Source organism: Ceratotherium simum, chromosome 4 (genome assembly GCF_057802395.1).
Source record: "Ceratotherium simum simum isolate JZ-2026a chromosome 4, ASM5780239v1, whole genome shotgun sequence".
Classification (NCBI taxonomy): Eukaryota; Metazoa; Chordata; class Mammalia; order Perissodactyla; family Rhinocerotidae; genus Ceratotherium; species Ceratotherium simum.
Window position 1 is genome coordinate 72,466,350 of NC_141903.1, and position 26,987 is coordinate 72,493,336.

Genomic DNA, 26,987 nt, shown 5'->3' on the forward strand with positions numbered 1-26,987 from the left:
TTTGTATGTTACCTACACGATATTTTAATCTGCCATAACTATATTATATTTACTTAATATTTTAAAAGATAGATTTACTTTTAACCTTTAATCTAGCCTTCTCTTAAGCAAATTATCCATGGGATCGTGAGTTTGAAGTGCTAGTTTACATTTGATAGCACATTAAAATATATGCAGAATTATTAAAATAAAAATGCTTGCTGCTTAACATACAGAGTCATCTCACACACGACATGTGGCCCAAGGGTACTGTGGGGTGAGGCTGACACTGAATGCAGGAACACCTTCCACAGCACACAATGAGTTTATCCAGCCCCTCACTCACATTACAGACAAGAAAAAAAAGCGCCTCAGAGGAGAGCTGTGTTGCCAAAGTTAACACAGCTATTTATGGCAGAACCAGGACCAAAATCACAAAAGTATTTCTCTGATGGGTGCTTATTCCTTCTCAGATCTTCTCCCCCCAATGCTGGGAGAAAGGTTGTTTGTACCTTCTTCTGTTTAAAATTTTCCTTCAGTTCAATTAGATAATTCTCCTATTTTCCATTCTGTAGTGGATATCTGCCAGTTGGCAGCTGGCCACACATCTGAAAACCCTCACGACATATTGATAATTTCCCACTTCATCAATAGGTGCCTTCCCAAAGTAGAATCCAGAACACTCACAACCCCAGATTCCCTTTTATCAGGGTTGAGGCATGTGACTTGTGTTGGCCAATCAGATGTGCCATACAACAGTGAGATTGGAAATGAGCAATGTGAGGAGGCTACTGCCCACCGGGAAATCTGTGCTATGATAAGGGCTCTCACTCTTCAAGATTGGCAGTGGCAGAGTTTCTGGCATCTGGTTCTAAATGTGAGAGGTGCTGAGCTGCAGTGGCAGCAGGAGAAGCTCCCACCGTGTGGCTGGGCATTGTTCCTGGCTGTGAAACTTTAGATTCCTTCTGCTGGAGCCTTCTGGATTTCTCTACAAGCTACTCACTGTCCTTAAGAAATTCTTTTTTGGCTTGAACTAGTCAGAGTGGATTCCAATGGAACTAATAACCTTAACCAATACATCTTCTCAATAACTGTGGTCTTCTGCAGAGACATTCCTGATGCAAGTTCAACCTCGGTTCCCTGCCCTAAACAAGGAGCTGGTTACAATAGAAGTTGCCTGAGAACTCATCCAGCAATAAAATTGCATGACTGATTATGGATTATGACTATTTTCATATTGGCTTTAATAAGAGTCTATATAATTTCTGCAGCCTCATTAGTCCTTATTAGTAATTTATCAAAAATTGAATTTTAAGCACTAAACATCTTACAATAATTATTTTGAGTTAGAAATATCTATGCCACTTAAGCAGTTCGAATCTTCCAAACCCAGAATTGCACGGCAGAAGTGATATTATTTGTGCATATAATTACTCATTTTGTAAGAATTCTCAAAAAACGGTTGTGCAATACATGGTAACCACTCTATAATACACAGCTTACGCATAAGCTTCAAATTATTTAATTTTTAAGAAACAGACTCTAAGGTTTTCTTAATAATTGTAAAATTATCACTTATTTTAACTTTCAAGTTAAATGTGTCCAGAATCAAGAAAACCGGGACTAATTCTCGGCACCAATTATATCTCCTATTTTGTCATCCCTTTCCTGAACGTGTTGGGAGAATATTATTTTACCTGTGTGTGTTATAATAATTAATTGTTTAATAAAAGGCTTTAAGTGATCACAGATACGATTACCTCTAGCTTTTCTAAATGATGCATGGAAATGATCATTTTTAAGAGATGATGATACTGAGTTAAAGCCCTTTCAATCTGACATTAAAAGAAGAAATAAGGGGGCTGGCCCGGTGGCATAGTGGTTAAGTTCACATGCTCTGCTTCGGTGGCCTGGGGTTGGTAGGTTCGGATCGCGGGCGCGGACCTACGAACCACTTACAAAGCTGTGCTCTGGCAGGCGTCCCACATACAAAGTAGAGGAAGATGGGTGCAGATGTTAGCCCAGGGCCAACCTTCCTCAGCAAAAAGAGGAGGATTGGCAAGAGATTTTAGCTCAGAGCTAATCTTGCTCACCAAAAAAAAAAAAAAAAAAAAACAAGAAGTATACATATTTTTTCCCTCCAATACTCTATAAGAGTTAAAGATATGAGAAAGGAGGGGCCGGCCCCATGGCCTAGTGGTTAAGTTAGGTGTGCTCGGCTTCGGTGGCCCGGATTCAGTTCATGGGCACAGACCTATACCATTCCTTGGTGGCCAGGCTGTGGCATCGACCCACATACAAAATAGAGGAAGACCGGTACAGATGTTAGCTCAGGGCGTATCTCCCTCAAGCAAAAAGAGGAAGATTGGCAACAGATGTTGGTTGAGGGCAAATCTTCCTCAGGAAAAAAAAGTATATATGAGAAAGGAAGGCATGAAGAATGAAACCCTGGGAAAACTAATATTCAGGAAATTAGTGAAGAAGAGCGAGTTGGGAACCCTCAGTGCAAAGAGCAACAGGAGAGAAGAATGGAGGTAGGAGAGGACAGTGTTTTAGAAGCCAAGGAAAGAATGTCGTTTGCCATTAAACACTAAAACAATAAACATGTGGCTAAAATGTCTCCACCTCCCAGCACCACCCTCTGCCAGCTTCCTGAGACAGAGCAGGTTTGGGGGAGAGGTCCAAATTCTTTATAACCATTCCGTCTCAGAATGATTGGATGATAACTTCCTGTGTGAACTATATGGAAAAGAGACTGATTCTTATGACTAAGTTCAAGAAGAAACTGAGTGTGATTTTTCACAATGTACTGACCAGAGTTTAGGTAATAACAATTCTGGAAATCATTTACAAATGGTTCACTAAATCTCATTGGGTTGGGGTTTTGCTAATGAGGCTTCTCATTTTTAGAGGCACAGTTTAAATAAAGGTCATAATACTATAAAAGACAGGACATGTCTGGAAAATCTTTTTTAGTTGGAGACCTCCACACAGCAGGGTATGAGGACTCACAAGAGTAATCGCAGCAGAGACACATTTTCCAGTACCTACAAAATGCCAGGCCCACAGCTACGTGTTTTGTATATTTTATTTCATTTAAGCCTCTCAGCAGATCTCACAAGAAAAGCCCCATCCCCGTTTTACAGATAAGGAAACTGAGGCTCCGTGGGGCTAATAAGTGGCAAAGAGGAAATGTGTTTGTTTGGTTGAGCAAAAGGTCTCTTACTCACAGTGAGCATCAATGCTGTAGTGCCTCCAGCAGCAAAAACAGAATGGGTAAAAGAGAAGACCCCAGTTTCGAGTTTATGTTGGTTTCAAACATTAATTCACCCCTGAATTTAAAATTCATAGTCCTTCAGTGATTTTTATCCTTTTACCGGCTGGTAGCAGAGAAGATTTGAAAAGGTCTATAAGCCAAATTCAGTTCGAGATGGTATTCAATTCTGTGCCCTGCCTCTTCTCATTTCTCAGCTGAGTTTTGGTTTTGGCACCTTTAGGGGCTTGGAGAGGAGCCAGGGCTCTAGGAGGCCCTAAATTACTATCTCTTCACCAAGCAAGCGTGGACAGCGATAACAAAATGGAGTAACATATGTCAAGGTTTCTAAAATGGAGCGGCGAGGCCATTAAGGAAGTGAGGCTTACGCATGTCTCTACTCAGATGGAATGCAACTTTTGAACTGCGCTTCAGGGCTGTCACCTTGACTTTCTTTCAAGACATATGCTTACTCCCATGGATAAGAACTTTTTGCCTTAAAGACGGCCTTAGAAACCAATCACGCATAGCCAAGAAGTAACTGGCGAACTGGTATTGTTGGCACCAATCACAAATCTTGCAAAACAAACTGTGTAATTTATCTCTTTTTGCCTTTATAAACCCTTGCCTCTTTTGTCTTCCTCAAAGCACAGTTTGGGTTTCTGCCTGAACCTGCAGATTTTATTTGGGTGGCTTAACCAGTTCTGTTCTCACTCCTCTGGAAGGAAGGATTCCATCCTTGCCTTGACTAGGCAGAGGATTCAGATTCAAGGATCTTTTCTGTCCTCACTCCTTTGGAGGGGAGGACTCTGTCCTCGTTTTAACCAGGCAGAGGATTTAGGTTTAAGGACATTTCCTGGTGAGTGTTATTGTAGCTCTAGTAGTTTTTCGTTTTATTCAAGTGGCCACGTTCTCTTTATAATTTGAAATTCAGCTGTTCTTGATAACCAATGCAGACCTTGTAAACAACCCTGTTTGGGTTGTTTCTAGGCGACTAGAAACCTAGCGGAAGTGTCAGGACTCTGTCCGTGATGAGCAGTGGTCTCACAGGGCCTCCCAACAGAAGAACATACCCCATGCCTGGGTCAGAAGGAACTTCATAAGCTCATCCGGAAGGTACAAATAAAGGACTGGTCATCCTAGTACCTTGAGCAACCTGACACCGCTTGGTGCTCAGAATTTTCCAAGACATAAGAGAGAGAACAATGGCCCATTGGTGACACTCTGGGAAGATCCTCACAAACAGTACATACCTGACCCAGAGCATATACCCTCCTGCCTTGGTCATCCGAGAACAGCTCTCTCTCAATTATGGGGAACAGTTGTTCTAGAATAACCATAAATGATCAACCTCCTTCAGGAACCCCAGCTGGATTTATGTTTAAAGAATATAGTCCTCTTCTTGTAAATTTTTACCTCAATGGACCCATATTACCCAAGGATGATTTAAAACTTGCATAGCCCCAATGGTGCTCATTTGAAATACCTAAATTAGTTTATTTGCATGCATGGTTAGAAAATAAGAGATATAAAACTAAGCAAGTGAAAATGGTGAACTTTTGAAATAATTTGCAATTGTAATGGCCATCCTGGGGAAGCTTTGTTTCAGATAAGTCCACCTTAAGGGTCACCCTTAAAAGAGAGGATTTCAAACCTCTCAGAGACAATGAAAGGCATTCTTTGATTGGTATGCAGAAGCTTCTAAAAGACAAAATGACTTCAAAAACAGCTCTAAAACGGATTCTTACAGCAAGCAAAAAAAAATTTTTAGTAAAAACCTTTGGCCATCTGAGCAGGTAAACTTAATTTAGTCCATCCGCCAGAAACATAATTTGGATCCAACTATCCTTTTGAGTTTGGTACCTGAGACATGGCTAAAATTTTTAAAGACCTCTGTTTGTATCTGTATGTCTACATATGTATGTCTCTCCCTCTATGTATATGATACTTTTCTACCTCCAGATGGTATTGCCAAACATTTATATAAACATTAAACATTTATTGTAAATAAATCCTGAAATCCTGAAATAATTTATATAAATATTAAATATTTATATAAATTAAGTATTCCTAAAACTTTCAGAAATATAGAAACTAATCCAAATGTTTTTCAAGTTCACGTGATCTGAGATAATCCTTGATAAATATAAGATAGTTTAAGTTGGTTTAATAAAAACAGGCATGTCTTCAGAGTTATCAATGTTGAATGTAATGCAAACATACAACTTTTTCTACCTGGGTTTACTGGTCTGGTCGAGTGGGCTCATGCTGTTTCTCTTGCAGAATTTGTCTGCAGGGGGAATGACTTGGAATGACGGTTAACTACTTCACGTCTAATCCCAGCATAATTGTTAAAAATAAGTTTAAATAAATGTAAATAAGATAAAAGCTTCTACTAAGTTAAACTAAATAATGGATATTCATTGAATATCTAAATCATTTCCGGATAGGATGGTGTACTGAGACATTGATTGCTAAATATAAATTTGTCTAGTTTTGGCTTTCTAATTTTTTTTCTTTATAGAGAAACAAACAATATTTGGGTTACTAATAGATATGTCTTGTGCCACATTGAAAAGTTTGCTGTAAAGAGAAATATGCTTCCAGAAATTATGAAATGTGTTTGTGGGTTTGCTAATTTACTATAGGATGCTAATATATGATTAATATAGTTTATAATTGCCTGCTTCCTAGTTTTCACTGGAAAGCAAAGATTACAAATAGTTAAAAAAAAAACTGACCCCTCATTGCCAGACTTTTGCCATCCTGAAGTCCTTGTAACATGGCAACAGTCTGCTCTTGAATCAGAGACATTAAGATGAGTAAACAATGGCTGTAAACTGAACAAAGTCAGGGCTCTGGGAAACCCAAGGCAGCCACTTGTTTCTTTCCGGCTCCCTGGCAAACCCCATTTTCTCGTTTTTACATTCCTTCACCCACCATAATGCATTAAGAAAAACTATTTCTGTCCCCAGAGGCCACAGAACTCCTCCCTCTGGGTCCTTTGAGCACCTGCAGCTGGATTTCATTCAACTGCTACCTAGTATGGGTTATCATTATGTTCTTGTTATTATATGTATGTTTTCCAGATGGATTGCAGCTTTCCCTTGCCACAAAGCTGATGCCATCACAATGGCAAAGAAACTGTTAGAAAATGTATTTCCCACTTGGGGTATACCTTCCACAGTCTCCAGTGATCAAGGCACCCACTTCACTGGGTAAGTCATACAAACCTCAACAACAACCTTTCAAACTTCTTGGAATTATCACCATTCCTATCATCCTTAATCACCAGGCAAAGTAGAGAAAACTAATGGAAAAACTGGATTCAAGCAGAATAAATATTAAATTACATGGGACCACATGAACTGAGAAAGAGCTCCAATGTTTTGTTTTTCCAGACTTAAAGAAATATTATCTCTTAAGCTAGCAACAATTTGGTAAGACATACTTTTGTGACCAAAGATGAAACATTTACTTTTTCTCCTTACCTAATCCCTCCAGAATTCAGAAACTCTCAGTGAGTATTCTTATTTTCACTCGAATAAATAATCAGGCTAAGTTTTTAATATAATTACTTTTATTGTAATTATTTTTGGTAAAAAAAAATGAGGGTACTTGTGGAGAGAAAAATTATGTGCTCACCTTTGTAGATATTAGATTCTAGTCCTGTTAATTGTCTTTGAGGTTTTGTTATATACCTATAGGCTGAACTCCCCTGGCTGGGGTATTACTTTTGGTCTCACTGACTGTTCAAAGTACCCTCTTTGGAAAACATAAACTAACTTCACATGAGACAATCACCAGCATATCAATGTCTGTTGGTATACAACCTCCTCCTGATCTTGTTGCCTTATGCTAGTAAGACCGGCTACTATAAGTCTCTAATGTCTTATGCTCAAGCCCATCATCAACAGGTTAAAGAAGCTCTCTTGGATTCCAATTTAAAGGAATCCTGTTGGTCACAGTCTAGAGCCCGATGATTGGGTATTCTGGAAGCCTCATCAGAGCAAGATCCAAGCCCTCAATCCCCATTGGAAAGGACCTTACCAAGTGCTCCTCACCATGGACACTGCTACAGAACTAGAAGGCATTGCATACTATGTGCCCCCCTTTGGGTATACCTCTGTGTGTGATTACTACAGGAAACCATGGGCTTATGAACGTCTAGACAGCTGGCATATGACAGAATAATGCCTTTTAGGAAATCATAATATTCCATTTCAAGTTCTTGTTGAATGAAAAAACCAACTGCAATCTCATAGGTCTAGATGAAACTTGGTGACCTCTTTTTATACCCCATCTGCTCTCCATTGATGACCATCGCCAAAGGCTTTGTCCTTTGGATTGATATTGTCCATGATGACCTGTTGATAAAAATTTTATGCCTAACCATAGCTCATCTGGCAAATTCTGCAGTTAAACTGCTCGAGCCTTGGCTCAACAACAACATTCCTGGATTCCCTAAAAGGGATTGTATCAGATAATCAAAGGGCTCTTGACATCCTAACTGCTCAACAAGGGGGTACGTGCACACTCCTAGGAAAAGAATGTTGCTTCTACGTAAATGAGTCTGGTCACATAAAACAAGAGCTAAAGGTCATAAAAGATAAAATAAATCTCCTCAATGATATAGGTCAGACTACTGGCCTCCTGGACCACTTTGACCTGTTTGGTTGGTTACCCTTTGGCCTCAGAGCTATTTTGAGATCAAGGTTCCAAGCCTTACTAATGATTATTGTTCTGGTTTGTTCAATCTTGGCCACCTTTAAATTACTAATGATTTGCCTTTCATGATGCTGCATGTCTGTCTCTACTGCTAGAGTGATGATTGCACAGCAACTTGAGATAACTGACCAATCTTGCAATTTCAAACAAAGGACTTGATACTCTTTCCAGATAGAGACTATGCCTAAGACTCATTTCCTGACCACCTCTTTATTGCTTAGATGTGGCCAAAGCCTCTGACTACGTTACTCCTACGGATGATTGACACCATATTCCCCCCATGAGGGACGTGACTTCCCAAGAAGAAGCTTTCCAGGCAATGAGGGAAATATCAATATATCAAATGGTTGATCTGTGATGCTTTCTGCCTAAAGATCTTGATCAACAGGGGTAAATGAGACGCAGTAACAAAATGGAGTAACATATGTCAAGGCTTCTAAAATGGAGTGGGGAGGCCACTAAAGAACTGGGGCTTACGCACATCTCCACCTAGAGGGAATGTAACTGTTGAACTGTGCTTCACTGCTGTCACATTGACCTTCTTTCAGAAAATATGCTTACTCCCATAGGTAAGAACTTTTTGCCTTAGAGACAGCCTTAGCAACCAATCACGTATAGCCAAGAAGTAACAGTTGTTGCCGGCACCAATCATAAATCTTGTAAAACAACCTGTGTAATTCATCTCTTTTGCCTTTATAAATAATTGTATAGACAGTCCTGAAATAGGTTAAGGTTTTTGATAATCTTGGACACATTGAAAGAACACAAATGGGCTGAACATAACTATTTTATATATTGAAAACTGCTAGCTAAATTATAGTTTCTTCTCTTGAAAGGCAACGTTTCAGTGATTTTTCTAAGTTGCAAAGCTTTGAAGTGTTATATTACCAAAGAATGCTCAATCAGAACTTATGAGGTCCAGCATGTTGAGAACCTTCTGTGAACAGGAAACCTGGGTTTGAACCCTACCTCCATCTTACTGGCTTTGTGATCTTGTCAAGGTTGCTTAACCTCTCTGAGCTCTGGTTTCCTCAGATATAGAAGAATAATAATTATAAGATTGTGAGGAGATTGCATAAGATAATTACATAGAGCATTTAGCAGAGAGCCTCATGTAGTTAATGCTCAGAAAGAGGATCTGAATTATTTTCTGAAAAAGTGGGAGGACTAGAGGCCAGCCCCATGGCTCAGCAGTTAAGTGTGTGCATTCCGCTTTGGCGGCCCAGGGTTCGCAGGTTCCGATCCCAGGCGTGCACCGACGCACCGCTTGTCAAGCCATGCTGTGGCGGCGTCTCATATAAAGTAGAGGAAGATGGGCACGGATGTTAGCCCAGGGCCCATCTTCCTCAGCTAAAAGGAGGATTGGCAACAGATGTTACCTAAGGGCTGATCTTCCTCACAGGAAAAAAAAAAAAAAAACAGTAGGAGGACTATATTTCTACTTATAGTACGTGAAAAAGTCCAATATTATCTATAGCTATTTATGATAATAATTATTTTATTGGGCATATTATTATATGCCAGGGAGAATTATAACATAATGGTTTACTAGGTTTTAAATCATTCAAATCATTATTAGGAAATGACATCACCTCCTCCAGCACAGAAATGATACTTTGTTCAAAACCTTGCAGTGATATACAGGCACTGTTTGCCTTCTCCACAGGCCCCACCCACTAATGACACACCTGTAGAGCAGGGGGCTTTTCATGTTCAGGAAATGACTGACCTTGGTGGCTGGGGCTGTTTCACCAGCAGGGGTTCTGGAGGGTTGACTGCTCCCAAGACTTGTTGCTTTTTTCTACAAAATAGAAAATAGTTTCAAGGAGGGAAAACAACGTAGTGAAGTGCAAATTTTCATATGAATACAAATATCTTGTCAAGCAAAAATCAGACTAATATACTAAACACACAAAAAATGAACATTATTAAATTTTTCATATCTTTGCCTGAAGATTACATAAATATTGAAGAGTAAGTTGAATAAATCACAATTGTTCAATATTCGGTGATTTTGGAGAACTGCCAAGATCCTCACTTGGGCAGTTGCCGTTCTCCACCATAACGAACTTCCGGAAGCAACATCACGCACTGTGGAGTGACTGCTCTCTCTCACAGTGCTATGGAGTGGGCATTGGTACAACCTCTATGAAGGGGGATCTAGCGATAAGTATCAGAGTTGTAATTCTACTTCTAAAAATTTATCCCATTTTATGGGTGAGGAGAATGAGGACTGGGATGAGTACATAACTTGGTCACAGCTAGTAAAAAATAAGATGTCTGCTTCAGACCCTATTCTCTATCTATACTGCCTCTCACAACAGGGGTTATGTTATGGACAGCTAAGGATGAAATATCATGTGGTTATTAAAAATCATATTTAGATGAACATTTCATTAAATGAAACTATATTCATATTTTATATAAAGAAAAGTCAGAATATAAAATAGCATGTATAGTATGATCTCTGAAGTTCATATGGGGTTATTGTTTGATGGTGGGGTGAAGAGTGATTTTTTTAAAAAAATTCTTCTTTGTGCTTTTTTGTATTTTCTTATATCACTATAACTATTTTAACTGAAAAAAGGACAATAAGTGGGAGAGAGGGAGGAAAAAAATACACAGTTGCCTTCTCCGGGCTTTGATGTCCTGTATCTCTTATTTATGAATATATTTCAAAAATCAAGCATACAAACTATAAAGTTTTGTAATATAAAATGGTAATTATGCTCCAATATCTGTGAAATGTGAATAATATACTGTAAACATTGAATACAGGAAGGATGGTAATGCACTAATTAGCTGATACATAACACATTAAAGAGTGCATGTATATGCAATAACATTTAAAAAATATATAATATATAGTTTAACAAATATATAATTTAAAAATATATAATTGAGAATAATTTGGTTTAATTTTTTTAGCATTTAGAAGAAATATTTAGCAGATTTCATATTGCTTAATTTTTTGAAAATGGAAGCTGGAGCTGAAGCCTTCTTTTCCTTCAGGGTAAATACTGCCTTAGCAAGCAGAAAAGTCAAAACTTAGCTTGCCATCCTCCAAGTATAATCTCTGCATGTCCACTGGTTGACCACTCTCAGAGCACTTCAGGCAGACCACCGAAACCGCAGCGTGGACACATGTTTATAAAATGGATATCTAGGGGGCCTCAGAGGCATTTGCAGAAGTCCGAGGCTTCTGTGCATTAGCCTGTAGACTGAATAGTCTCTCCCAAACGTACATGCAGTACCATCCACCAAGAGAAGAAAAAAATCCTAGATAACTGTGATAAAAATAAAAGAAGCTGCTAAAAAGCTAGCCATGTGGGTGTGATATGGGAGATGCTGAAAGGAAGGGATGGCCTAAATTTTATCCAGATCACAAGTCTCTTTTCAAAATATAAAGTGTATTAACAAGTGGTTTCTGATAACCATAGTGGCTACATGGATTCAGTGTGAGGGAATGGACATAAGAAATAAAGACAAGAATACAGCAAATGGGGTTATTCATTTTAACCTCTTTATTCATTTCAACCTCTCCATTTTCCAGTGAGAAGGTTGAAGCCCAGAAAGGTCAGGTCATTGTCCAGTGTGCCACAGCCGCCCCGCACTCCGGCTATTAGCCTTTGGTCTCAGTTGCAACCAAGGAAGGTCACATTCCAATCCTGTGCTAACGACAGCTCCCATTCACTACGTCAAAGCCACATACCAGACCCTGGCTCATCTCTAGATGAATTCCACCCCAACACGTCAGCTAGGATTTGCCCTCAAGAATTAAAAGACTTGCTTTTTGTCTGAGTTATGAAACTATTAAGTTAAAAATAATAACCATTTATATTTAACACATGCTGAATTTTTATTTTACCTCTATATCAACTCGTTTTACTTTTAAAAAATGATTTACTAATAAATTCAATATCTGTTTAACTCAAAAGATGACTCAAAACTTGAGGCTTTCTCAGTTTTCCTGTGGGAATGACCTATCACCCCCAAGCTTGCTTTGCCCTCTGAGTCACCTGGATTACCTAGTCTACAAAGGACCAATTTAATTCAGCTGAAACGAGTAGAATTTGTAAAAATGATCTTTCATTAAATTTTTATCCAACAAATATTTATTAAGCCCTTAGTCAATGTCAGACACTTAAAACACAATACAAAACCTTAGATACCAGAGCACAGACTCCTTATTCTCAGCTTAGTGTAACCAAAATATAGTTACAGATTGTTTGTCTGGTAAGTCAGTCTTGACTCGCTTTCTTCAATTGTGTCTGACTTCATGCATTCCTTCATTCATTCACTCATTGGAGAGACATTTATTGAACCCTGGCTATGAGTCTGGTCCTATTCTAGGCAATGGAGATGTGATGACCATTTAAACAGAAAAAGCTCCTGCTCTCATAGCCCTTATATTTGAGTAAGAGGAAAAGGACTCTAAATAAGTCAACAAAAAACGAGATGATTTCAGAGTGATGAGTGCTGTAAAGACAATAAAACAGGGTAATGTAACAGAGAGTGACTGGCTGAGGGTTTCTTCAGACAAGATAGACAAAGAAGTGACATTTGATTGAGACCTCACTTCAAATAAACCAATCATGTACATATAGGGAGGGAAAGGGAGGCATTCTAGGTGGATAGAGTAGCATGTGCAAAGGCCCTGAGATGGGAATGGGCTTGGTAAGTTGGAGGAACAGAAAGAAGTCAGCGCAGGTGAAGCATGGTGGGCACAGGCATAGATGGTATGGGATGAAACAGGATGCTGGCTCAAGATACTTAGTGTGAAGTGACATAGGTTTAGCATGGCCCTATAGTCAGGTGTGTTTGAGATCATCAGTTTCGTCCAGTCGTGGCCTGCTTCCTGATCTTCTCTGGCTGCCATCTAGCCCTCGTGAGTCCTCTCTCATCTCCAGATGAAAAGTTCTCAAAGTCCTCTGGCTTCATGTCACCCTGTGCTTGGTTTTGCAGGTGTCTTTTTCACACTCCCTCCTCCATCCCCTTACCATCAGCACTGGTCCTTAGAAATCTCACTCTGGCCTGGACACATCTCTCACCTGGCTAGGTCTGCATATTCACTAACCAGTGATAGGGCTGGATCTGCCCTCAGACAGAACAGAATTCATCTACTCACAGTAAGCAGAAACTCTCAACACAAGCTCATTTGTCTGTGACTCTGCATTTGTCCTAACATACACACATGCTCTAGTCTCTAAAAGATTAAGACGTTAAGTGAGGATGCCAATACCATGATAATTCAAATTTTGAGTTAAATTATTTTTCTTCATTTCCATAAGCCCATAGACTAAAGGCCATTGAGCAGATTTTCCCTTGCCAATCAATCACATTCCTTCTAATATTTATGAGCACTTCTTTGTTTAACTTAAGTTCTATGGAAAGAAAAGTGTCAGGAACAGCCTGCCCCTCATCCCTATATGTTAGGCTGCAGGCCTGGCTGAGTCATTCCCTCCTTGTAGTTCGGCATGCCACAGGGCTTCAGTCCTAACCACTGACAGGGACAGAAGTGTAATCTTCCACACCCTATTTGCCGCTACTGGACTCAAATTCCAGGGCGCCGAGTCTGGCGCATTTACAGAGAACTTGTGTGATCTCTCTTGCTCAGGCACAGACTCCTGAGTGTACACAGGCCCTGCTTCCACGGACTATGAATCCACACCTTCTACCATAAGCTGTCTCCCCTAGCTCCAAAAGGGGTTCAGTCTGCCAGCCAAGAGACCCACAAAAAAGGCACCTCAGGCTTGCGCAGAAATGCTCAACAAAGGATGCACGGATTAGATCAATTCTATCTGCGGTTGCAGGAAGGCATGAAAAGAATTAATTGCATACCTTTTTTAGTGTCTGTTGTAGTTCAGAATAAAGGTTTTTTATTGAATGAATCAGAACTCAAGTCTTAAAAAACTGTTTTCAAGGTAACAATGAAGTTCCAAGAGCCAGGCAAAGAGTTGCTGTATCACTATCTCCTAAAATCTCAGGAAAGGCCCCCTAACTGAAGCCTCATGCCATCCAGAGACTCAGTGACTCTGCAAAGAAAGACGCTGTATTCTCTAGAATAGTGGTCCTATCTTTTGATACATGTGGCAAGAATTCTGTCTCCACCAAATGCCAGCTATGAGGGCTTGGGCAAGTGTATGAACATTTTTAAACACTAATTTTATCATCTGAAAAACAGATTAACCATACCCAACCTCAGAGGAAGATTGTGAGGATTAAGTCAAATGAGGTATGGCCCGAAGTCTGTGGTCCACAGGTTGGAAATCCCTGCTCTAAAGAGAGAAGCCCGAAGTCCTTGAACAGCTAGCCATGGAACAGACTCATCTCCCCAGCGCAACCGCAGGGGGCCCAGTTTTAACTCATGAGGAGTCTTAGTGGCTGTCGAGAATTTTCTATGAGCTTTTACGATTTATGTAATCAGAAAAAAATAATTGTTTTTTCACTGGATAGAAAAAAAAGGTTTTTCCTGAGGACTAGCCATGAGTCCAATAATGGACACAGTTAAGTCACTTGGAAACAGTTAGATCCTTTAGAGGTCTGCTTTTAAGCTTTGTTAGGTTGGACGAGAGCAGCCTTCAAAGTAGGACTAATTTTCTTTCAATACAGAGATGATACCCTTCGGAGTCCTCTACCCAATGATTCTGACTGGTGGGAACATGTCCTGTTCCTGGCCCTTGTGAGCTCTGGGGATCACATGAAATTATAAATGCAATGCATCTAGCCCCCAGCCAGACACACTGTGATGACTCAATAAACGCGAGCTAAGGGAAGGCCGGCACCACTTGCAGGGTTAATGCTGAAAGGCCTCCCTGTTGAGTGTGGCCTGCCAGAGCCCGAGCAGCAGGTCCTGGGAGTCCTGTACCCGATGTCAAAGATGAAGGCCCCCCTGGACCTTGCTCTGATGTGTCCCACAGGTGCCGACATTGTCACACAGGTCTCTTTGTGGGTAGGGGGTGATTCAGGGTCATCAAAATCGGCAGGACTAGACATGACCTCAGTGTGTTTCCTGAGAGTTGCAAGGACCCTTCTGAGGTAGTACAGGGTGGCAGGTCAGGATATTGCAGAGGTGATTTCAACAGTTTTTGTTGCACATTTAAATATTAGCAGAATATCTGGAAAGCACTGAAACTCATTAGTATATGACAAAGAAGTCAGTCAGTGACCAGTCTTACGAATAAGGAAAATTAAAAACCCAACTCCAAAATTGCGCTCAAACCCCTTCACAGGGAATGAAGGAACTTAAGTTGGTCTGCTGGGCCACATCCTCCTTCCAAGCACAGGTTTGTTTCCCTTTTATTAATGAAGTTCATATGTAAGGAAATTTAGACACGAAAATGCAAGGAAATTTAGATTCAAAGGTGAGGAGTGTTCCTACCTTAAATAACGAAAAAACCCCAGACAATTATATGAAACACCGGTTTTCCGGCACTGGGCATCAGGCAGCACAGGACAGTGTTCCCTGAGAGGGAAACAGATGGAGCCCTAAATTGTCACAGCTTACCACCCGGAGAGTTTTTGGGCAGCTGGAATATGGACCACGAAGGAGGAACCCAGGCAGAGACCATAGGTCTCTCTGGGTTGAGGAGTGGAACTGGGAGTTCCACAGGCCAACGGGGCTCCAGGGGCTCACAGGGAGAGCACCAGAGAAGAAAAAGCTGCAAAAGAGAGCTCCAGAGATCTGCAGTGCATGCCTGTGAGGACCCCCCTCGCCGAGTCTGGGGAAAGAACAGCCAGAAGAAGCAAAGGCATAATCACTGGGGCTCCCACAGGCCAGGCACAGGACATGTCTCCAGCAGTCAGAATCATCGGGTAGAGTACACAGAAGGAAAGTCAGTCCTCCTCTAAGGGCTGCTCTGGTCCAGCAAAACAAAGCTTAAAAGCAGACCTCAAAGGACCAGACACAGTTAAGTCACCTGTCTCCAGGTAACTTAACTGTGTCCCAGAACAAAGCTCAAGCAAACTTACGGCAACGACAACAACAAACAAGCACCCAACAAGATGAAATTCACATCCGCTTGGCATCTAATAAAAAATTACAAGGCATGCATAGAAGCAGAAAAATACAACTTTATTTTCCATATGCAGGAAAATATAATGTTCAAAAAGCACAGTATCTTGATTGCAGTGCTGGCTATACTAATCTACAAGTGTAATCAAATGGCATAGAACTTATATACACATGTTGTACCAATGTCAATTTCCTCGTCTTGATAGTGTCCTATAGTTACATAAGATGTAACCAATGGGGAAACTAGATTAAGGGTATATGGGAACTCTCCACACTATTTTTGCAACTTCCTGAGAACCTATAAGTATTTCAAAATAAAAAGCATTTTAAAAGTATGTTAAGGAGAGACACAGAAGACACTTTTTAAAAACCACCCAAATCAAACTTCTAAAGACAAAAATTACAATGTCTCAGAGGAAAAATACACTGGATTAAGAACTGATGAGACATTGCAAAAGAAAAGATTAGTGAACTTGGAGACATAGCAACAGAAACTATCCCAAATGAACCAGAGAGTAAAGGACTAGATAGGGAAGGAGCATCAAGGAGCTGTGGGACAACTTCAAGCAGCTAATATATGTATAATTGCAGGCTCCAAAGAAGAGGAGAGAGATGAGGAGACCAAACAAAATATTTGAAGAAATGGTGGTAAAAACATTTCAAATTTGATGAAAACTATAAACCCACCAATCCAAGAAGCTCAACAAATCCCAAGTAAGAGTGAGGGGTTGGGTATGAAAAAAGGGGCAAGTTGGCTCTTTAGATTCCCATCCCTCCGACTTCCAGTGACGATGAAATCCACTTGTAGGGTGAAAGCTCCTCCTCCTGACCCAGCTGAGACACAGTGCCTTTCCCTACCCATGCAGTTGGTCCGAGTTCCTGCAGCCTCCAATCCAGTGATTTGCTTCTCCACTGCAAAGTACAGGGAAAGGGAGCTAGCCCACCTTTCCGCCAAAGTAATAGCAGATACTCCCTGGGGATCCCTCAAGAGAGCGCTGGCTAGGGGATTCTCTAGCTTGCAATGATCTGTAAGTAACAGATCGGAGGTTGTATGTGATGAAATTTTTGAGCACACGAATGCACAAGAACTTTTCCATTAAATGAGTATTGAAACCCTTCCAGGTTCAACTCGGCAGTTGGTATGCTCAAATAATTGCTCAAGATAGTTTTGAAACCCTGTTTGTTAAACAGTCCTTAGAAACTGCAACACATTTTATTTGATTATCCTTAGAAGCAAAACAAATATTTATCCTCTGAATGCAGATTTAAGTTTTTGAAACTACCAAAAGTTAATCAGATTCATATCTGGTGAATAAGGGAAGGCTATTAAACTGGATAATATTGATTTTAGTGAAAAAAATATTGAGTGGGAGACGAAACTCTTTTGTGCTCTGAATGTAAAAGTGGAATTAGTTTCAAAATTCTGTGAACAATGGAAAATATCTTAACTATATAAATTTTCATTTCAGGTTAGTACTAATTTTATTTTATTGATTTGAAGTCACCATTTTCTTTCCTGTTTCACACCTCTTGCGTACAGATGCATCTTAAAATCAGTGTAAGAAAGCTTTGGTCAGAGATTAATCGATAGTTTTTTTTCTTTCTTAGCATTTCCAACCAGTGCATTTTTAGATCAGCGGTGTCTTAGACTTGATGAAATGTAGTAGTTTTCAGAATAAAAACTCTCATTAAAATATGTTTTAACATATTTGTTAACACATTAGTTCCATTACTTAATAGTCGCCCTATAAAATGACAAGACGTATGGTATTTCCACATGAAAACACATGCTTTATTGGAAAATAGTATCTAGAAAAAGATTGTCTTTCAAAAGGGTAGGCAGCTTCCCCAACACTAGCAATTATAAAGCTGTGACTCTTGTTTACAAATGTGCCTTTACACCATAGTTGTAAATAGCCTACAAATAAGTACCAGTTGTTTTTATTACCAAAAGAAGTATAAATGTGCACTACCATACATGCAATGCAATAAATAGCATATGTTGGCCCCCAGGAAACACTGATAAATAAGTCATAATGAATAGGTCTTATCATTAACTAATAAGATTACATAGAAATTCACTTATTGAATGAAATGTCCGAGGCACAATGGCCTTAATAACATACACTATGGTAGCCATACTTTAGTGAGTTTGGTTTTTTTTCTGATTACTCAGTGCCCATTCATCATCTCCAAGCTAGCTCAGGTCTTTCTAGTCTCGAAGTGGCTGCATTGACCAGGAATCAGGAGAACGCTATCCTTCTCCTGAGTCAGCCTCTGCTGTGACTTAGCCTCCCTCTGTGCCACATTTCCTATCTACAAAGAGGAAACACCTGTCCCTACACTTTCTTACAGTTTAGATTCCTGGGAATTGGAGTGATTTAATCTCGCTTTATGATCTTCTTGAATGAAAAGAGGGTACCACACAAGGAAGAAAGAAGGAAAGAAGAGTGAGAGAAGTGAGTTCCGAAAATTGACAACAGCAACAAGAAAGTCTATAGAGTTGGCCTTTCGTAGAATTCTTAAAATAGGTAATTTTATGAATAGTGTCAGATACTAGTTAAAAGCACAGACTCTGAAAAATGAGTCAATTCTGGGCTCTACAACTAAATAATTGTGTGACCTTGGACAGGTTATTTAATCAAGCTGTGCCTCAATTTCCTCATCAGGAGAATGGTGTTGTTGTAAGCTGTGTGTGTGTGTGTGTGTGTGTGTGTGTGTGTGTGTGATGCCTATATATGTGTCAGCTATTATTATTAAGTGATCTCTAGTTCTCAATTACCTTTACCAAAACTACAGAAAAATAGTGCTTACATAATTCTCTTCCCCTCTTGTCAAACTACTTCTCACTAAGATGTTAATAATTAAATTATCCCTCCTAGGAATACCTACAATTTAAAAGGTGACCCAAGGGAAGGCAATGCTTAACTCAAAGGTTAAAGAAGTTGCTAACGGTGGAATTTCAGATATTGGCAACAAGCCAATGGGGAAAATATTATTAGATGATGCCTCCTAGATATATCTACTCGCTAAGATGGCCTCTTCAGGGGTGGGGATGGTGTGTACCTATAAATCTCTTTAAATTGTGTGTCACATTTGGGGGGTATTTTTTGTACTCACATACTTGTGTACTTTTCAGAGGAAAAGATCACAGTTTTCATCACATTCCAAAGGAAGAATGAACTAAAAATATTTAACAAGTCTTGCCCTCTAAGCTGCCTTGGTGCTTAAATCCTTATTCTCTGACCATATCTAAAGGATGCACTTCTGTTCAAACATGCATCCATGATGCACACACACCCACACCCACACCCACACCCACCCACACACAGGCAGACTCGCTTTGGAAGTACCTCTCAGGGTTTCCAAAGAAAAAAGGCTCACATTTAAAACATGTCTCTCTTTAAGGTCTAAGCAGACAGACACAGATTTAGTTCTGATCATTGTTAAAACACTCTCTTCCATTATTCTTTTATTATGTATGCTGTTTATTGTTCTTTTCCCTCTGATTAAAAAAATACATTTAAAATAAAGAGAAAAATAGACAGAAGAAAATGTAAATGACTCAAAATCCTGCCAATCAAGACAACTGCTTTCAGTTATTTTTTCTATTTTTAGGGAAATACAAAAATATGCAAACATGTTAAAAATATGTTATATAAATGAAATTGTAGGTCTTTCATCTTTTTTTTTTTACCTTACATAAACATTTTCCCATTGTCATAAAACGGTCTTTAAAGCATGGTGTTAAAGATGCCTTAGTCACTACATCTGTGCCATAATTTCACCAATTCATTACTGCTGTACATTTGTTTCTCTCCTAGTTTGTTATTATTATAAATAAAGCTATGATGAATATCCTCATACACAGCCATTGAGTACACTTCCGATTATGTACTGGGAACAACTTCCTAGAATTGGAATTTCTGGGTCAAAAAGATTTAATTGTTTTTCTTATTCATGACTCTTGGTCACTTACTTCACATTTCTAAATATCACTTATGTTTTTATTAAAGAAAAAGTTTAGTCATATTTCTAACATTTTCAATCTTATAATTTGTAAGTTTTCAAATATTTGAAGAAAATTTATATAAGAAGTCAAAATCAAGCCTCTTAAAATACACACATACATGAAACATATGCTAATTCAGAAAGATAAAGTCAATAATGTATTATCACTGCTGAGGCTAGAAATATTTTATTCCATCATTTTTGAACACTGTACCACAGTAAGGAATTTCCTCCTTTAACCACTGGGTGTCCCCTGAACTATGTGGTTAGCATTCGAGCAGACATCACCATATCATATCTAACAAGTATTTCTGCAACCTCTAATCTTTGTAGCTGGTAGTAAGAACCCTCATTATCTTTTAAATGCATTATTTTTAAAATTCATTAGTCATTCAGCTTTCTATTCAGTTTTCACTATTTAGTGAAACAGATTTATGATTTCAGATTTTACTGAGTCACTTAGTGTTTTTAAAAAGGAAGCAGGAAAAAAGGTAACAAAATTATATTCAGAGAAGCAATTTCATCCCAAGTACTAAGTGAAACCAAAATTGGAATGTAAATATGAGATCATTTTAGCTTTCCATTTCCTATAAGAGAAATAATTTTCTTTGAGACTGTATTTGTAGATTTCGGTTTCAGAGTGATATATTTCTGGAATGTACTAAAGTCCAAAAATTCCTCTCTTTGAATTCAAATTAGTCCACTTAGAGATCAGAGGCTTCATTTGCAAAAGAAAGAGCCCAGGGATGCCAATCTTAATGTGAATAACCAACCAGGAAGTCTACAGTCCTAATGATTAAGATAAACATATGTTTACAATTCACTCATGAGTTCTTCCCAAATAATGTCTTTCTTATTTGATATTGTTCAATTAATAAATCAGTCCATTTATCTATAAACAACTGGCAAACGATCCAAGAAATCTGTAACATGTGATGCATCTTAGTCACACCTATCTCTTCTTGTATAAATAAACACTGATTTCAACTTCATTTTTTTCTGCTTTAGCTGATGTTCTTTACGTAAATCCATGTACTTTGGAAGAGTCATCTATGCAGAATCTCCACTTACTCAGCACCCTCTCAATCATAACAGAAACAGCTTCAAAGGGGACCTATAATATCCCAATCTCCAAACAAGGGCCTTTCCTCAGTCCCCATAATTCTGGAAATATTATCATTCTAGACTGTTCGTCCACCTTCCCATTGATGATACTGCAACATCCAGGTTCCCCTACGAGTGTAATTGCTTCTTCTTTGACTTGTTCACTCATTTCTCCTTCCTATCTCCTACATGCTGGCATTTATCAACACTTCCTTTTAGTTTCCCTCTTCTCTCTCTATACTCTTTTCTTCAATAATTCCAACCAAGAATTTTGGCAGTGAGGGTTAGAAAGGAAGAAGGAATGGGAGTTTGAGCAGTTTCAAAGGAAATATTTTAAAATAGTTGATGATGTGGAAGACTGAACTAATATGCAGTCTAAAGAGGAGTCATTAAATAAAGAGTGAAAGGAATGAGGGAATAGCTCAAGGGACAAGGTCTTAGGAGAATTGGGAATAAATAGGGTTGGTACCTGCTCCCTCCAACCAAAACCTCCCATAGCGTCCAATGACTCTTTGAAACTGCAGCACTCTTAATGTGCTTCAGAGCCATGTCCCCCAGAACATGGCACAGCAGAGTTGGCCAAGGGTGGGGTTGGGAGACTCATCTTAAAAAGAAAAAGAAAACAAGAGAAAAGAAAAAAAAACTCACATGTGCCAGGCAACAGTGTTATGCACTCTGTAAGACTTATGTTAGTGTTACTCCAAATGTGCTCAGAAGACCACTGTCATAAGAGTCACCGGGGGTAACTGGTAAAAATATTGATTCCTTGATCCCACCGTAGATCTGCTAAATCAGACTGTCTGGGGATGGGGCCCAGGAGTCTGAAGTTTTTCATACTATCTCCAGGTGATTCTTAGGCACACTAAAACTTGAGAATCACTGCATTATCTCATGTAATGTCCTGGAAAATGAGGAATAGAGAGTTTTTAATAATTTTATTTATTTATTTATTTTGCAGGGAAAGATTCGCCCTGAGTTAACATCTGTTGCCAATCTTCCTCTTTTTTTTTCCCTCCCCAAAGCCCCAGTGCATGGTTGTAAATCCTAGTTGTAAGTCCTTCTAGTTCTTCTATGAGCTGCTGCCACAGCATGGCAACCGACAGATGGGTGGTGTGGTTCCACGACTGGGAAACGAACCCAGGCCGCCGAAGTAGTGAGAGTGCCGAACTTCAACCATTAGGCCATCAGGGCTGGCTCAATAATTTTTTTATGATGCCAACACAGTGCTCTATATGTTTATGAAGCATTGATATCAACTTGCCATGAGATTTTGATTTCACAAATAAACTGTTTTTATAAGGCTAAAACAAGCTATTACATATATTGTTATATGATAAAATATTGTTGACTTTATGTCAAGAATCATATATATTCAGTCTGTTACAGGTATCTTGCTATGGGCATGATTTCAGGTTAACATCCCTTTTGAATCAGTCATTCTATTATCTTTGAGAAGCTAATAAAGCATAAAGAGAAGAATGAAAAAATATAAACTTTAAAGCAGGCTATTTCAGGAATAATATTTAATCAATTTGTCCATCAGTTTCCAGGACTTATGATCTACTCTGAAGTCAGTTAATTTAACTTCCATTCAATTCCTTTGATATTTTGTTAACATTTGATTCCAGTTTCACATGCTACGAATACAATCTTTTCAGAGATGATTTTGGTAGGACCTCAGACCTTAGGTAATTAGGCTCATAAATTTAAAATACAATAATGAATGAAGGGTATATTACTGCTCTATGATACAATGTTGATATATTTATATGTTCTTTTGTTTGTTTGTTTGTGTTTGTTTTTTTTTTTTTTTTGTGAGGAAGATCGGCCCTGAGCTAACATCTCTCAATCCTCCTCTTTTTGCTGAGGAAGACTGGCCCTGGGCTAACATCCATGTCCATCTTCCTCCACTTTATATGGGACGCCGCCACAGCATGGCTTGCCAAGTGGTGTGTCAGTGCGCGCCTGGGATCCGAACCGGCGAACCCCGGGCCGCCGCAGCAGAGCGCGCGCACTTAATGGCTTGCGCCACTGGGCCGGCCCCTATATGTTCTTGTATAAGAGGCAAAATGCTTAATTGTTTTTTATTAACCATTCCCTAACCAATTATATAACATTTTGTATATCACAGATTATTTTAAAAGCATATTATTTTCACTTTGCTCAAGGCGCATCCTTAGCTTTTGATAAAACAATTCATAGAATGGTAAGGCAGAGGGTCTCTACTTTCTAGCTATGGGCATATGTTTCTGGGTGTTACACATAGTTTGTTTTAAAACAAAAGGATTACTAAGCTTAATGGACTACCAAACTTCCCTCCTTTTTTAATGGGAAAGGCTCTGCAATATATAAACAACAAAAGAATTTGAGTCCTGTTTCATCCCATGGTCAGAATTCAATAAGGGGCTCATTTTTGTTGCCAAGCAAGTTCTCTTTGTTGGCCTAATAATAGAAATAATAATAAAGTAACTGTAATAATGATAATAATAATAATAGCAGCTAACATTTATAGAGCACTTTATATGTCCAAGGCACTATTCAAGACAGTTTGTAAGGATGGTCTCATTGATTCCACGTCAACTCATGTAGAGGCTATTATTATCTCCATTTCACAGATGAGGAAAGATCCCTTGGTGAGGCAAAGTAATTTACCTAAGGACACACAGCCAGGAAGTGGCAGAGCTGTGATTCAAATCCAGGCAGCCGGACTGCAGAGCCTGCACTCGGCAACTACAATACACTGCCTCCGTGGCCACTGTGGACAGGTGGCAGGCTAACTGGGTTGTGTGTGTGGCTGTTCAAAACTTACAGAGCAGATGAGAAAGAAGATGCTCTCACTATGGTCTCAGAATGGCACAGAATTTTTGTCCTGAATTTTGTAATCTTCCAGACTTTTTCTCAGAATTCAACCTGAATATATGTCTTAGGATAAAGAGGCTGTTTGCATGTCTACATAATGCCTTGCATTTTAATTGTAGATTCTGAACTTAAATTCATGGACCGCTCATGAAGACCTATCTGACAGGCTCCACACAAGAAAATAATTCTACTACCTATGTAAACAAGTTTCATTCACTGAAAGGCAAGCAGTAACCTAAATTATTTCATGATGACATATACATAGAAGAAGGCAAATGCACCAGAAACCACACAGAAAAACCCCAGAAAAGAGGAGACATGGATTGCTCGTACTGCTTAGCTGTCTCCAAACTCGTAAACCTCAAGCCCCTCGGTTGAAACCCATGAGGGGTTAGACACAACTAACAAACAGAACAGAGTTGAAAATGAAAATCATTTCACAGGTTACACCTGAAGAAAACTGGAAAAGAGGAGACTAAATTCAAGCTCAACGGTGTTATTATGAGGTAATCTCAAGAATTCCTAGTATAGAATACTCTTGCTAGCAGTTTTTACTTTCTCATCTTCTCACAGAAGAGGACAGAATTTTACTAAACACCAAAGAAAGTCAACCAATTGCCAATATCTTGGCAAAAATCTCCACTTGAATCAAAGCCAATGGAACTGTACTGAAAAGCACAGTTGGTGAACCACTAGTGTCATGAGGTCTGAAACAGAGCAAGCCGACAACCCTGAAAGACCATTTCTTCCCAGGAACACTCAGGCTTCTCATTGAGAAATGCAACCATCTAGAAAACCTGGAGGTCATACCTCTTGGGTAAGAGTCCTCCTCATAAGGCCACCTGCCTTTATGCCCCATCAGTGCCTCTCTTTCTAAACCCCTATCTCTCCTTCTAAACCAAGCCATGATTACAAATCCTGGACAACAACTAAGCAGAAATCAGAGTGGGTTCAGCAGACTGGGGCAGGGTGTGGGAGGACGGGGTTGTGGACCGGGTGTGGCAGTGGCAGAGGCTGCAACCTGGGGAAGTAGTTGTTCCAGGTAAAGCGGTCTTCTTGGGGGCAGAGGTAAGAAGAGCCACAAGAGCAGTACATGCTAGAGAGTGAAGATTTTCTTTGCACTTTATTTCATACAGATGAGGTTCTGTACTGAATGAAAACTTGTTAGATAGTGGGGATTTTACCAGGAGCGTGCATATCCACCGCCAAACAGCTGTAGATCTGAAGAGAGTCAACCAGCACACACATGGCCAGAGCAGAGCTAAGGATGACATGCTCATGACTGTTGACAAGTTCCAGATGTAGAGAGAGCTCTACTTAAAAATGAGTAAAAGAAATAAAGAAACCTGGTCTCTAAAAAAACCCCACAGAGAAAGGAAGAGAGCATCATTTTGCTGAAGATCGAAAGAGATAGGAGATTTCATAAAATGATACACTACAAGAAGAAAATTTTAGAAAAACGTTTGCATCCTTAATAGAAAGCAAGATGGTATTACCTCCATGAAACCTGAGTAGGCAGCTACAGATGGAAAGCAGATTCAGAGGGAAGGATAACAGAGTGAGACAAAAAAGAGGTAAGGGGAGATAAGAGAGGGGCACAAAGAAACCAAACAAACAAAAGGCAAAATTTAAACCTGTGTTGGAAGTTTTAAAGAGCAGAATTTAGATGACAGAAATAAAAGTATGGGGGAGAAACCTCAGAAACTCTCCCAGAATGCAGAAATAAAGGTCAAAAAGAAAACTATGAGGCAGACGATTAATGAAGGTCTCATCTCAGAATTATACGTACGTTTAAAAAGAAACAAGGAAAATGAAATTAAGAGCAATAATTAAAATAGACATTCCAGGAAAAAATAGTAAAGAGAAACACATATATAGGCACATCCTGGCAATTTTTTAAAATTGTAGAAATAAAAGAAAAAAAATCTTATATGCACCAAGGCAAGAAAAACTAGCTTTCTAAACATAAATGCAAATTAGGCCTCCCCAGACAGCTGCTCTTTAGCACAAAAAGCCAGATAATGATGGAGCAACAACAGGTATAGAATTTGAGGGAACAGAACTGTTACCCAAGAATGTTGTACAATTTTGTACTACTTTCAATCAACTCCCACAATTCATATGGACTCTCTTGTCATGACCCATAATCCCTTAAAACAATGTTTGTTACAGTACTCTTCCAGAACTTGCTAACAATGTCTAATCTCTTGCTTGTGGGAAAACTGTCCCAGAAGACTTCTTAAAGAAGAAATACATTTTCCTCCCTCAAAAACACAGCACAAAATAATGACCAGATTAAATGCCATATTAAATGCCAAGGCACTTGAATAACGATTTTCCATGTATTTAAAAGCCACACACAATTATTTCTCTTTTTTTAATTAGAAAAGATTTATCTATCACAAAGCACATTATTTATCATTTTCAGCCTACACCCTGTTAATGATGTTCCTTTGTTGTCTCTGAGTAAAAATCAGGATACGCAGTATTTTACTAAACATAATATATACACATAGAAAACAGACGTAGAGAAGTACATCAAGATGGAAATAGTGGCCATCTCTCTAGGTACTAGAACTCTAGATGATGGTATTTTTTCTTTAAAGTCTTGGGTACTTTAAAGTAATATTGGTACTTTCTAAATTTTCTTCAATGATTATATTTTAGCTGTATGATCATTAAAAAGTTACTAAAATCAGTATATATAATAATTATAAGCACACAATATTATCACATTAATTTGAGAATACACACAAAATTTTGTAGCAATAGTTATAACTAAGTGGTGAGACTGGGTAATACTGCTCATTTTTCACAAGTACATATTACTTTTGTGATTAAAAAGAGACACTTCATTAAGAGAAAAAAATGTAAGAAAGAAATTTAAAAATGTTGGAGTCATTCAATACTTAATTCATGCATTTTAGAAGGAGGAAAGGTAAATACTGAGGAAAAGAATGCCACCAATGCTATTATGACAAAGATAATATATCAAATATCTTTTCCTTTAAAGCACAATTTCTAGTCTCTTGTATTTAT

General features: G+C 38.9%; 1 protein-coding gene across 3 annotated transcripts in view; it reads right to left on the reverse strand.

The window, feature by feature from the left end:
* CAST (calpastatin) overlaps window positions 1-26,987 on the reverse strand; it is a 118,956-nt gene that overhangs the window by 73,794 nt on the left and 18,175 nt on the right. For all 3 annotated transcript variants that reach the window (XM_087430013.1, XM_087430010.1, XM_087430012.1), the window contains exon 3: window positions 9,690-9,761. In XM_087430013.1, coding sequence (XP_087286139.1) covers window positions 9,690-9,761 — 72 coding nt within the window. The remainder of the gene's footprint in view (window positions 1-9,689; window positions 9,762-26,987) is intronic.